Source organism: Haliotis rufescens, unplaced genomic scaffold, assembly GCF_023055435.1.
Source record: "Haliotis rufescens isolate VD_foot unplaced genomic scaffold, xgHalRufe1.0.p SCAF_19, whole genome shotgun sequence".
Classification (NCBI taxonomy): Eukaryota; Metazoa; Mollusca; class Gastropoda; order Lepetellida; family Haliotidae; genus Haliotis; species Haliotis rufescens.
In genome coordinates, this window is record NW_025963879.1 from 5,992,803 (window position 1) to 6,006,279 (window position 13,477).

Genomic DNA, 13,477 nt, shown 5'->3' on the forward strand with positions numbered 1-13,477 from the left:
ATTTAAAATTTTAAGTAGAAAAATCATAGCTGTCTAAAACATATTCTTTGACTAACAAGTATTAGTTACTACTTAATTTTTGTAATATCTTGTACAAACTATAAATATTAGAGACAATGCTATGCTATAAAGCAAAAAAATTGACATTTTCACTTGTATGGCATTTAAAGTTTATTGAAAATGTATATGAAATGGAGTTAATTTGACCAGTGGGATTTGTATCACAGTTTGAAAAATACTTTTGATGTTTTTAAGTAACACTGGTAATAAATTTATTACAATTCATGAATAAAAAAGAATATGAGCAAACAGTACAAATCAACCATGTGACTAGATTCTCATTGTGCAGGCTGTACATCATGTTAACTTCACATCAGAAAATTATTTATACAAATACAAAATATCTATTAAATCAGTGAGAGAAATCCTGTATTTCGGCTGTCATCACTCGATAAAATCTTTAGATTTTCAACAGAAATCCTCTTCACTGTCAACTATTCATGATCAGTTGTGATACTAATATTTTTTAAACTTATCCTATGTCACACAATGCATAGCTCTTTCTTCTTTTGATCCTTTTTGATGTTTTGAAACATGTCTGAAACAAAGGTTTCCAGCTGTATTAATTCACCTGTACACACCTCACATCAGCAAATGAATCTCCCAGAGTGGCCATACTGCGAAGACCAACACACCTCTAAGGTTTGTCTGCATGCATCAAGCACTGAGCCTTCGACTAAGGTTCAGCGAACCTCTCGGCATCGATGAACATCAGTTGATTGGCAAATCTCGAAGGTACGTCAAACCTCAAGGGTACGGCGAACCTTGAAGGTTTGATGAACTTCTAAGGATTGGCGAACATCCTGAAAGCTACACACTTCACAGGATCGGCGTGATTCTTCAGACCGTTTGTCTCCTAAGGTTCGTCGAACCTTCACCGTACAATACTCATCGGGAGTTTGATCTTCTACTTGTGCAGGGAAACTTAAGATTCTTCTTGTTTTGATATGGAGGATGGACATTATGAAGATTCATTGGGTAGATCGTCTCATTTGGCTGTTTCTTCCTCTTCTAGTTATCCGGACTCGCACTTTCCGGATCGATCACGTTCCTATGACTACCATTACCAGCGTCGTGATCTATCTTGGGTCCCGGCTTCGTATTTATGGACACCCTTACCCCTTGGCAAGGATAATCTCATGATCTACTGAGACTACCTTTCTCACAGAGACAACCCTCGCTGCTCTTCCACTGTTAGCAGACTCCTGAAGACACTCATGACATTTCTGCTACCTTACTATTTCTGGGTTCTCCATTTCCTCCTTGGGTTTGTCGTACCCATATAACATCTGTATCAGAGTCCATGGCGACTTTACAGCTTTCTACATCGTTCCTTCCTACTTTGTCAAATCCTACCAATTATAGTCACTTTTTCTAAAAATTGGCGCTCATCCCGGGATCAGCGCACTTCCAAGAATCTGCATTTTTTCAATTTGGCGTACTTCCAAGGCTCCACGAACCTCTCAAGATCAGCAAACCTCTCAGGATTGGCTCACTTCCATGGATTGGCAAACTTCTCAGGTAATGCGCCCCTCCAAGATTTGGTGAACATCCCAGGATTGGCGAACCTCTCAGGATTGGCGAACCTCTCAGGATTGGTGCACATCCCAGGATTGGCGAACATCCCAGGATTGGAGAACCTCTCAGGATTGGCGAACCTCTCAGGAATGGCGAACCTCTCAGGACTGGCGCACATCTCAGGATCGGGGCACATCTCAGGATCGGGGCACCTCCCAGGATTGGCGCACCTCTCCGTATTGGCGCACCTTCAAGGTTCGGTAAACACATCAGGATTGGCGCTCAACCAATGATCAGTGAACTTCCAGGTTCGGCGCTCCTCCACTGAATGGCACTCATCTAAGTATTGGCGATCAAGGGATTGGTCATCTTGTTTTTTTGCCATGTTCAGCAATATTTCAGCTATATGACGGCGGTCTGTAAATAATAAAGTCTGGACAAAACAATCCAGTGATTGACATCATAAGCGTCGATTTATGCAATTGGGATGTGATGACATCAACCAAGTCAGCGAGTCTGACCACCCGATCCTATTAGTCGCCTCTTACGGAATAGTCTTCTCTTTCGGCAAGCATGGGTTTATGAAGGATCAGTCATCTACATATCATCTGTCACGAAGATACACTTAATTTTCTATGGAGTTTCTTTGGTTTCTGAGGATGACTTACCAACTGATTTTCGATGGGACATTCTTCAAACTTAGATCGCTTCTCTTCCTCTATTTATTGTCCCCCGCCGCGCGAAACCGCGAAGAGGGGGATATAGTATTCACGACCGTCCGTACGTACGTCCGTCCGTACGTCCCACCTGTTTGTTGCCGCGATATCTCAAGAACTAAACACTGGATTGTCTTCATATTTGGATCTATGGTGTATATACAGACTCCGCAGACACCAGTCGGTTTTGGTGACCTTGACCCCATTTTCAAGGTCACAGCAGGCATATCTGCTTTTGGAGTTGGAAAACGGTGTTGCCGCGATATCTCAAGAACTAATCGCTGGATTGTCTTCCTATTTGGTACTAGGGTGTATATACGGACTCCGCAGACACCAGTCGGTTTTGGTGACCTTGAGCCCATTTTCAAGGTCACAGCAGGTAAATCTGCTTTTGGAGTTGGAAAACGGTGTTGCCGCGATATCTCAAGAACTAATCTCTGGATTGTCTTCCTATTTGGTACTAGGGTGTATATACGGACTCCGCAGACACCAGTCGGTTTTGGTGACCTTGAGCCCATTTTCAAGGTCACAGCAGGTAAATCTGCTTTTGGAGTTGGAAAACGGTGTTGCCTCGATATCTCAAGAACTAATCTCTGGATTGTCTTCCTATTTGGTACTAGGGTGTATATACGGACTCCGCAGACACCAGTCGGTTTTGGTGACCTTGACCCCATTTTCAAGGTCACAGCAGGCATATCTGCTTTTGGAGTTGGAAAACGGTGTTGCCGCGATATCTCAAGAACTAATCTCTGGATTGTCTTCCTATTTGGTACTAGGGTGTATATACGGACTCCGCAGACACCAGTCAGTTTTGGTGACCTTGAGCCCATTTTTCAAGGTCACAGCAGGTAAATCTGCTTTTGGAGTTGGAAAACGGTGTTGCCGCGGTATCTCAAGAACTTATCTCTGGATTGTCTTCCTATTTGGTACTAGGGTGTATATACGGACTCCGCAGACACCAGTCGGTTTTGGTGACCTTGAGCCCATTTTCAAGGTCACAGCAGGTAAATCTGCTTTTGGAGTTGGATATCTCAAGAACTAATCTCTGGATTGTCTTAATATTTGGAACTATGGTGTATATACAGACACCGCAGACACCAGTCGGTTTTGGTGACCTTGACCCTATTTTCAAGGTCACAGCAGGCAAATCTGCTTTTGGAGTTGGAAAACGGTGTTGCCGCGATATCTCAAGAACTAATCGCTGGATTGTCTTCATATTTGGTATTTTGGTGTATATACAGGCGGGGGACATTTCGTCACTTCTGTGACAAATACTTGTTTTAGACAATGTCAACGGGATTGGTCTCACTCTTATGACTATTACCATCAACACCCGAGATTTTCCTTTGAATCATTACAGTGCTTACACAAACCCTCCACATGATTGGGAATGGTACACCCAGCACATGCACTTGTACCCTCCATTGAGTGGATACTCTTATGATCTTCTTTATCTGGGTTTTCTCGATCTCCTCGCAGAGATTTATCTGATCTCTTTCACCTGAATAATCCTCACGGTGTTACAAGATTGTAACTAGAGCCTTCTCGTGACATTTTGTCGATTGTCGATTCCTGCACAGGTTGTTCCTCCCGCTTCCTTTTAACCTGACAAGCGTTCGATGGATCGGTGTGTCAATGCATCGTTGAATATTTCTGTACTATTATCAACCAAGAAACCTAAGCAGACAGGCTCTTCCTCTTTATTGTTCCTCCCTTGGTATTTTTCCCAGACCATGTCAACCATCACTCCCCTTTGATGAAGGAGGACATACTATCAGTTTCAGTTTTCACAGCTGATATTTCCCCTCCTTACGTTGACCACGACTTGTGTGCACAAGGATACACGTTCGCGTGCTACAGTCGTCCCGCATTCAGCCTACCATCCACCGTACCATGATGTACGGTAAAATCAAGTTTGGTTATTTCTATTGCATGGACATTACTAGAAATACCAAAGTGTTTCTGTTGGAATATTGCTACAAGCAACGTATAACCATACTCGCTTACTCACTTACTCATTTACCTAAGCATTGCTTTGATTTGATTAACTATGCTGGTCTGGAGGCGTTTTGTCAGTCTACATTGGCATTACCCTCCCTTACCTTCTTCACGGTTTCACTGGACTTGGCGTTTTCCTTCCAACTGTTGCTCAAGAAGATTGCCTACTTATTAACGTGGAGTTTTTTCACCATAAGCAAGGTTAAGCTGGTTCCTTGCTCCCTATGCGCATCATCACCTTGTGATATGAGAGATGGGGTCCAGCTAATTTGCCTGCCCTAGAGCGCTTGCGACCATCGGCACAATACAAGCTTTGAGCAGCCGTGAAAGGAGAGGTTACCAGTCTAGGTTAGGATACAGTATTCACTGCGCCTTCACATGGATGTTTTGCATATCACGTGTCAGGTTTTTTTCTCAGGTATGTAGACAAACCTGCCGATCTTGGAATTAGGTACCGACAGACATAATGTGAACTGGTCGGCGGTCCTTATTTTCTGTCGTACATGTGACAGTAAGTAGATCTACATTGATTTATACCTTACAGTGTCTGAATCACTAACTTTCAGTTCGACCTTGATGGCGTGATGACGTTTCACTATGCTGAGTTTGAAACACTTCCTCACTTTCTCAGAATTATTTTATGAGCTTCGGACTACATGATGCAACTTCAATGTTTACATTTGTTTTTATAACTGTCCTGCAGAAAGACCAAGGAGTGATGTGAAATTGTTCCCACCATCGCCTGACCTGACAAACAACCTTTTTTCGAAGCCTCAAACGTGGGTTTGGGAGCTCATTAACAGGATCTACACGTGGCAGGGTGGTGGTCCGCCAAAAACAGCCCTCCACACATCAATAACTTTCAAAGCAATTATCTTGGCAGTGTCTCATCAGCAACACTTCTTCAGGACTCCAATCTGATGATTCAGGTGGACAACTTATCTGTCATCTGGTACATAAAGATGGGCTCCACCAAGTTGATGTCACAACTGTCTCAGACGTTCGACTGTTTTTACTGATCAACTCACTCAACATACAAGTTCGGGCAAGACATATCCCCAACCTCTCCTACGTCATAGCAGACTTCATGTCCCGACCTGACAAACCATCTCTCACAGAATGATGCCTACATCCAATGATTTTCAAGTGTATTTGCAATAGCGACAGTCATGGGATGGCTCTAAACTACAATCTCTGCTATTTACCGGCATGCGGACCCAACAACTCCTGTCTTCAGGCAGGGAGGGGTACTTCCTGTATCCTGGAAATGTAGGTTACATAGGATAACTGATCACACTCAGAAGTTACGGGACTGGTTTCAAGACCACTGAAAGTGACATCATAACCAGAAGTGACGTCATCAGAGCTGGTAGGGACGTCATGGGTGTCACAGTTTGGAAGGTCATGAGATTGATGATGTGACAATTGGGGAATTGGACACAAATAAAATGGTAGTTCTATCAAAGTTAACCACATATTTGCATGTCCTTGGTGGATGACAAGACAATGACTTTTGTTGGAAAGGCTCTCGTGAACCCATGGACATATCAACAAAATCCTCACACAGGGAAAATTAAAAACAACTAAAAGTTTCAGTTAGTGGGTCAGTTGATATATTTGGAGGAACATTTTTCAAGGTTTTCAATATTTAAGAACAATTTCAAAAACAGACTTGTCAAACCCTCTAAGATTGACGAGCGCACCTAGAGGAAATTATTCAAGCATTGGAAAACGTCTGCTCGAGCTTATTTGGTCAGTAAGTGGTGAAATACAACTATCAATAAAATCAGTGAAATTAGAAATATCAGAGATAGAACATCAGGATACCGCGACATACCATAATGTATATTGCAAAACAAGGAGGATATCATTGTCTTGAAAAACAATTCCTCATGAAAGACATACATGACGGGAAAACAAACTTCCCTTTCTATTAAACATCCTTATATCCTCAGGAAAGTACTTACTTGGCTCTCAGAAACTTCCTCATCGACACCCGGAATTTTGACAGTGTGAGAGTATATGATATGTTCCTCATCATATCCCACAGACTTCCAATCTTAGAATATCAGAGAAAGAACCACACAAACCTCATTTAGCAGAATTGCCACCTTTGTTTACTTGCCCAGATCAAGAAGCATTATATGACCCAAGAAAACCTGCAGACTGACTGGCCCCACCCCAACCCCACCATGCTCTAGAAGAGGTGAGCCATCCTGAGTCGACAGCTGAGAACCTACCACCTATTGATACAACGAGTTTGTTTTGCTTGTGTGTGCTCTATGTTCTGTATTATGTGTCTTTCCTGCAACAACTTTTGTGGAGAATCCATACAAAAGAGTCCCGTCCCATTGATGACATGTGTCAAACCAAGGCAGCGAGCCTGACCACCCAATCCTGTTAGTCGCCTTTTACAGAGGACTTCTGTTGAAAATCGGAAGATTTTATAATGTAATTACAGTTGAAATAATCAATTTCTGGCACTGATGTAATAGAGGTCATATTCTTAGGATTATTAACAATCACTGTTTTTACACAATTGGAGCTACCAAACAGCACAACCACTACCTGGTTATGTTGTTTCAGTTTACCTAGGTGTCATTTGTTTTTCTTCTGTGAATATATGTCCCGCAATCTGAAACTGTAAGAGATTATGCAGGCTGCACTTTCAAAAAATATATACACAAAGAAAAAGGTCAAGCACACACCTATTTCAGAACCATGACAAATGGCAAAAATCATGGCATGGGATGACTGACCACAGGAGCTGGCCGTAAACCAATGTCATCGGATAGAACAAACATTTGACAACAAATAAAGAAGATATTGGTGTGTTGTGATTGAAATTTACTGACAAAAACATAATGGTAACACAGGTACTGTTTTTGACCTTAGAAAATAGCTAAAAAAAAGTATGGAGCTGCAGGATTAAGTAAATGAGTTACGTTTGATGTTTCCTGTGAAAATGTTCCTTAAAGTCTCTACTTGACATGACATGTGAAACATATCAGTAGTGGGTATAACTGCCACGTGCCCGGATGACGCATTCCACCCTATGTCTCATGCCTCCAGTCAGACGTTGGATCTGTTGATGGGTCAACAACAACCACTCCTGATGCAATGCTGCTTCCAATTGGCGTAAATCTTGTACAGGATGATCTCCTGCCTGTATGCGCCGCCCCAGAATATCCCAAACATGTTCAAGGGGGTTCACATCTGGGCTCATTGCTGGCCAGGGTAGAATCGTTATTGCATTGGCCCTCATGTAATCCATGACTGCATGCGAACGATGAGGCCTGGCATTGTCATCCATGTACTGAGGTCGAGTATGAAGAGGGTGGTTGTCAAAATGAGGAACAATGACTGGCCCCAAAACGTCCAAGATGTACTGATCCCTGTTAAGTTTCCCCTTATGGTGACCAAATTCAACCTGCAATCATGAGAGATACACCCCCAAACCATTACCGAGCCCCAGCCATGTGCAACAGTTGATTTAATGTTCCTGGGGGTGTAGGCCGTGTTCCTGTGCCTCCAAACTCTCGTTCTTCAATCATGCAGTGACGTGGAGCAGAAAGCGACTTTCATCTGACCAGTGGATCCGCCTCCAAGTTCTCAGATTCCAGTTCTGTCGCACAATACACCATGCTAACGAGCAGCTTTGTGGTGATCTCTCTACAAGGGACACTTCATGACTCGTCTAGCCCTCAGTTCTGCTGCTTTGAGCCAGTTCCTGACGGTTCTGGTGCTGAAACAACGATTGGGCAACCACAGCTGTTTCAGACAAGTACTTGTTAAAAAGGGTTCTCGGCGTATGAGACGAAGAAGGTCCCTGTCTTCGCGATATGTCGTCACAAGAGGTCTTCCAGATCTGGGACGGTCCTGTACATCACTGGTCTGAGCATGTTTCTCGACTAAACGGCTTACGACAGTGTGATGATACCCCAAATTCCGACCAATGGCATTACAACACATTCCTGCATTATGCATGCCGATTATTTGCCATCTTGTGGTGTTTGATAATCGCCTTCGTGCCATGGTCACACAATGTCATGGAATAACTGTTTAAAACCAAGCTTAAGAAAGCAATTTTAATGTCTGGATATACTGCTTTTAGAGATACTCGAGGGTAGCATGCTGCATGGACATACCATGCATGGCACGTGAGCTTTCGTCACGCATGACTGACATACATCATCTCGAGAAAACAATTCTTCCTGTAATTATATCTTTCATGACTGTTACAAATATTGGGACCAAACAATAATAAAATATATTAGGGTGTGCTTAACCTTTATCTTTGTGTATATGTGCTCACTGCATTTGTGTTATCAATGACAGTTATTTTTGTCTATCCCATGTCATTTTAGAAAGAGCAAAACAAATATATCATGATGCAGCTTTTTACATGGCTGGCCCTTTATTAAGTTCTGAGGAAAGAGGGAATTCCTTTCACACCTTGCAAACTTGTGATGTATTAATACTTTTATTGTGATGTTATAAGAATGAACAATCATCCAAGTAAGAATAAAAGATTAGCATTTGATGCAGTTAAGATTAATTTCCTTATGTTCATCCATTTCAGTACACTGACGTGAATAGTGAGACTTTGTATGCCAGAGAAGATGTTCTGGAGGCAATGCACGAACACGAAGGAAACAAGGAGCATGTTATACATCACTTGGACATGATGAGGCTAGCCCCCTTCAAACATCGTATATGGGTTGGAAGTGACAATCCAGAACCTGACATGATGCAACTTGCACTGAACATCAACTGTAACAGTGTATCCACAAGTGTCATATCACATCAAGACTTTCAGGACATGGTCTGCAACAAAGATATTGATTTGGAGGTAAGTGAAGTTGTAAGAAGATGTCATATACATGACAAATAGGAAGTACAAGGTTAATATGTACACGTCTCTGTCTCTGTCTGTAGCTGCCATAACATATCTAAAATTTGTATTGGGAGTTGAACTAACAAGCAGGCTGACAAGGTAAGGATGCCATCTGTAGGATGCAACATCTAGATACAAAGTATTCATCAGGTAAAGGATGAGGTCAGATAAAGGGTCTTTTAGCACAACTGCCTGAATGACTTGTGTCTTTCTGCTATGGTCTGTTTGTCCATCATGTGCTACCTGTAAACATCAAACAATAGTTATCATTGTTAATAGTTCAAGAATACCACCTCTGTTACATCAGTGCCAGATATCCTGTATTTTGACTGTCCTAACATTATAAATATCTCCAGAATCTCCAGAAGGCCTCTTCACTGTCAACTATCCATAACTATACTTTCCAAAATATGCTAAGGATCAAGTTTTGATAATATAAAAAAATCCAACAAATAAAGATTAAAATATGATCTGGTACACAATGTTGGTTAACCCCTATGGGACCTCAATTTCATGATGAATGGACAGAGGCATTCAGTCTTTGGCCAATGTGCACGAGGTACTTTAAAACCTGTATTTGAATATATCATGACAGAATATTGCACATCATTACCAGAGAGCACAACATTTGCTTCTGAGGATTGCAACAACCGAATGCTGTTCTGCCCTCTCAGCGTCAAATATGTTGTTTGACAACTGAAGAATTAGGCAGATGCTTAGGCATGCTTGAAACTGGGTCAACACAATGTCACGTTGCAAACGTCTTTGGAGTCAGCCAAAGATTGATCAGCAGGGCATGGAATCGATACAAGATGTTTGGATCAGCTACCCAGCGACATGCAGGTTGTCGACAGCATTCCACCACACAGTGAGAAGACAGGTTTTTCTGATTGCAGCATGACATCATCTTTTGTGACTGTCACTACACTCAGAAATGACCTGCGGAATGCCAGTGGAGTTAAGGTTTCTGTCCCAACAGTGTGTAATTGTCTCTGTGAGGCTGTTCTCAGGTCATGGAGGGCGTGCATTTGCCTCCAACTAACCCAACATGACAGGCAGTCACGTTTGGATTATGCTAAACATCCAGGACAGACCAGGACTGGGCTCCAGTACTTTTCACTGATAAATCGAGATACTTTCTGACTTTGCAGATTGTTGTTCCCGAGTGTGGAATAGACAAGGAAAAAGATTTCAGGATTCCAACGTAGTTGAAGATGACGTAATATAGATAGGATTCTTAGGATTATAAACAGTGTTAACTATTGTTTGATTTTGTATTCCTAATAATATATGAAACAATAGTTAACATTGTTTATAATTCAAAGAATACTGCCTCTATTCCATCATGAGTTATCCCACCCACGTACCTCTCCAATTATCTGCATCTAGGTTGGTGATGCTGGAAAGAAGTGAGTACTTCCAAGCTGTGCATGCGCAAGAGGCTCAGAAAGAAAGATACTGTTAGTATTACTAGTTATGGATAGTTGACAGGGGACTTCTATTCAAAATCTGAAGGTTTTTATTGTGTGATGACAGCCATAATATATTTCTGGATTTCTGGCACTGTGTAATAGACATGGTATTCTTTGAATTTTTAACAATGATAGTTATTAATTGATTGGTCAGGATCAAACATTAATTGGTAGCTCCAATTACTCTGAAGGTTACACACAACCAAATGTTTTCCCATAGACTTCTATAGTAACGTTATATTTTTTTAAAAATAACTAAGCATTCAACAGCTATTACCTGTACGTGTATGCAGAGTTTGGCCTTAGAGCAGCAATAAAAACATAAAAAATGACTAGCTTACCCAGCTCCTTTTCCGAGTACAGGAAGCTAAACACACCACCCCCAGTTTCGCACAAAATGTCACCTACTTGAAAATAGCTGTGGTCACATTCAGCATAATTCATTATGTTGAAAAAGACAGTACTAAATAAAGAAAAACATGGTCAGTTTTAATAACTGGATGGATGTACATTTAAAAGACATAAAAATATTACAGAATATCCTCCAATCACAGCCTGCAGATATCTCTCGATCTGCACTGAAGGCCCCCCTCGAAAACCCTACGAAAACCGCCCTGTCCCAACTGGTTCCGATTTGGTGTAGTAGAACCTGAAAATGGCATACATGTATCATACATCTAAAGTTGCATTTGTTCCCAATGACTTTGTGAGTACTCAGTATTACACACTCTTTATATCTGGAAACAATTATGAAATGCTGCCATCATATAGCTTGGATAATGTTTAATGCAGCAATAACAACATACAGTCAAAGAAGGGATTAATTTATGTTTCCAAAACAGTTGCATATATAGATGATTATGAGTTGGTGGAATATAAGCCCGCTTGTAAAACTCACTGTCCTAAAGTCATTTGTTTTATCATATATTACTCATGTATTCATTGCCTTGCCTTATCCATCATAGTTTGGCCACATCAAATTTTTGACAGGACAGGCAAGTGTTTGCAGTTTCTTGCCCTGTGGTCTGCTTAGTTTGATCGGGGAGTTTCTTACACTGATAATACAAAGAAATTAGTTAGGATGTGATTAATAAATAGTAAATGGATATGTGATGCTCAGTGTTGAATGTCTGTGCAAGTACAGACCATGGATGGGAATAAGTCAGTATCTGGTTGGATGAGAAGAGCAAGGGGTATTTAGCACACAATAGTCTTGTTTACAATACAGAAATTACTGCAGAGTCTCCACTGGCTCATTTCTGATTGGTTAAAATAATTAAGTCAAGAATATTTAACAATAAAATGATTTGATGAATAAAATATGTAGCCTTTGATGAAATAGATATCTGTAAGTGAGTACTATGATAATATGTTTATTTGCAATCTCTATTTACAGAGAAGAATACGTACTGTGTTGGTTGAAGCAAGGCTTCAGAGTTGGGGAAGAGCAGAAACTGTTGTCAAGATCCTTGACAATGACCTTGAAACACTGAAGCAAGAGAGCGACTATGACTACACTTTAGAGGATGTGGTGGAAGCAGTGCGGAACTGCCAGGATAGACGCAGCTCCATTGTATACCTGCAGAGAGAATGTGTCATCTGCATGTCCAGGTTTCCAATGAGCAAGGTATTTGACATACTCAATAAATATTTAATGAAAAACTTTCTGTGTGCCTCTGCACATGTTTTGATACATTGTCAGCACATCATGGACCGTATTTGATATTCCGCTTAATTCGGGAATCAGGTGACAAAGGACATGCTAAAGGACAAAATGTCATCTGTCAGACTCCTCGTCGTGATATCTCACGAAGTTAATGGAGTGTACCCCGAGACAAGCTGGGAGCAAAGCAGTGTGCAGACACATCAAATGATGCCTCATACACGGTCAGCATGTTATCTGAGGAAGAAATCCGTCATAACCATGCATCAGTACCATCAACACTTGACTTAACTCCTTAAACCTGAAGACATATCCATTCCTCTTTTGTATTGGATTCCAAAGCTCCATATAAAAATATGTACAAACAGATATATGTATTGCTGGGTCCAGCTAATGTATCTCCAAGTACCCATATCAAAGATTACGCAATAATCCCCAATGAAATCAATGAAGGACTGTATTTATATTCTCAGAAAGTATGAGTAAATTGGAATTTACCATGCTTGAATTTTTGCAATTTCAGAAAAGAACCAAGTTCAATTCTGTCAAAATATTTGATTTTTCAAGTTTCTACCTCAGTATTCCCACATAATAATGTATTTCACCAAACCAATGGTTATGGTATGACAGTGGATACTTGTACTGTACTGGGGACTTCTAGAAATGGCACTAAAGGCACTGCTTCTGTGTTTTACAGTACTTGCAAACACTTTTCTAGTTGAATCTGGTATGAGGTTTGTAGGAGGCATTTATTTTTCAAAACCCTCTAGAAAGGGCATTAAAAGGTCTGCTTCTGTTTTTGACACTTTTTTTTGTCATTGTCAGATGTTTGGTGAATGTCTCTTGTGTTCCGTTGCAGAATTTGAACATGTGTCATTGTCAGTTTACTGAGAAAACAATATGTGAAATGCTGGACTTCCTTATTGGTAACGTCTTTGTAAAATTTGTGGGTAAGACATTTAGGCAAGAAGTACACTACATTTCATAAGTAACTTCCCCTATTTTCGCGAAAATTTCTCGCCACTATTGCGGCACTAACGCGGAATTATCGCGCCACCTTTGAGCCTTTCACGCCACTATCGCGACACTTTCGAGACACTTTCGAGACAGAATAGTCACGCTATCTTATGACAGTTGTGCTAAATGTACGGTA

The 13,477-nt window shown here is 41.1% G+C and overlaps 1 protein-coding gene across 2 annotated transcripts in view; it reads left to right on the forward strand.

Moving 5' to 3' along the window:
- Nucleotides 1–13,477, forward strand: part of LOC124148417 (E3 ubiquitin-protein ligase RNF31-like) — a 265,524-nt gene that overhangs the window by 141,515 nt on the left and 110,532 nt on the right. For both annotated transcript variants that reach the window (XM_048398840.1, XM_046519497.2), the window contains 2 exons: nucleotides 8,875–9,144; nucleotides 12,058–12,288. In XM_048398840.1, coding sequence (XP_048254797.1) covers nucleotides 8,875–9,144; nucleotides 12,058–12,288 — 501 coding nt within the window. The remainder of the gene's footprint in view (nucleotides 1–8,874; nucleotides 9,145–12,057; nucleotides 12,289–13,477) is intronic.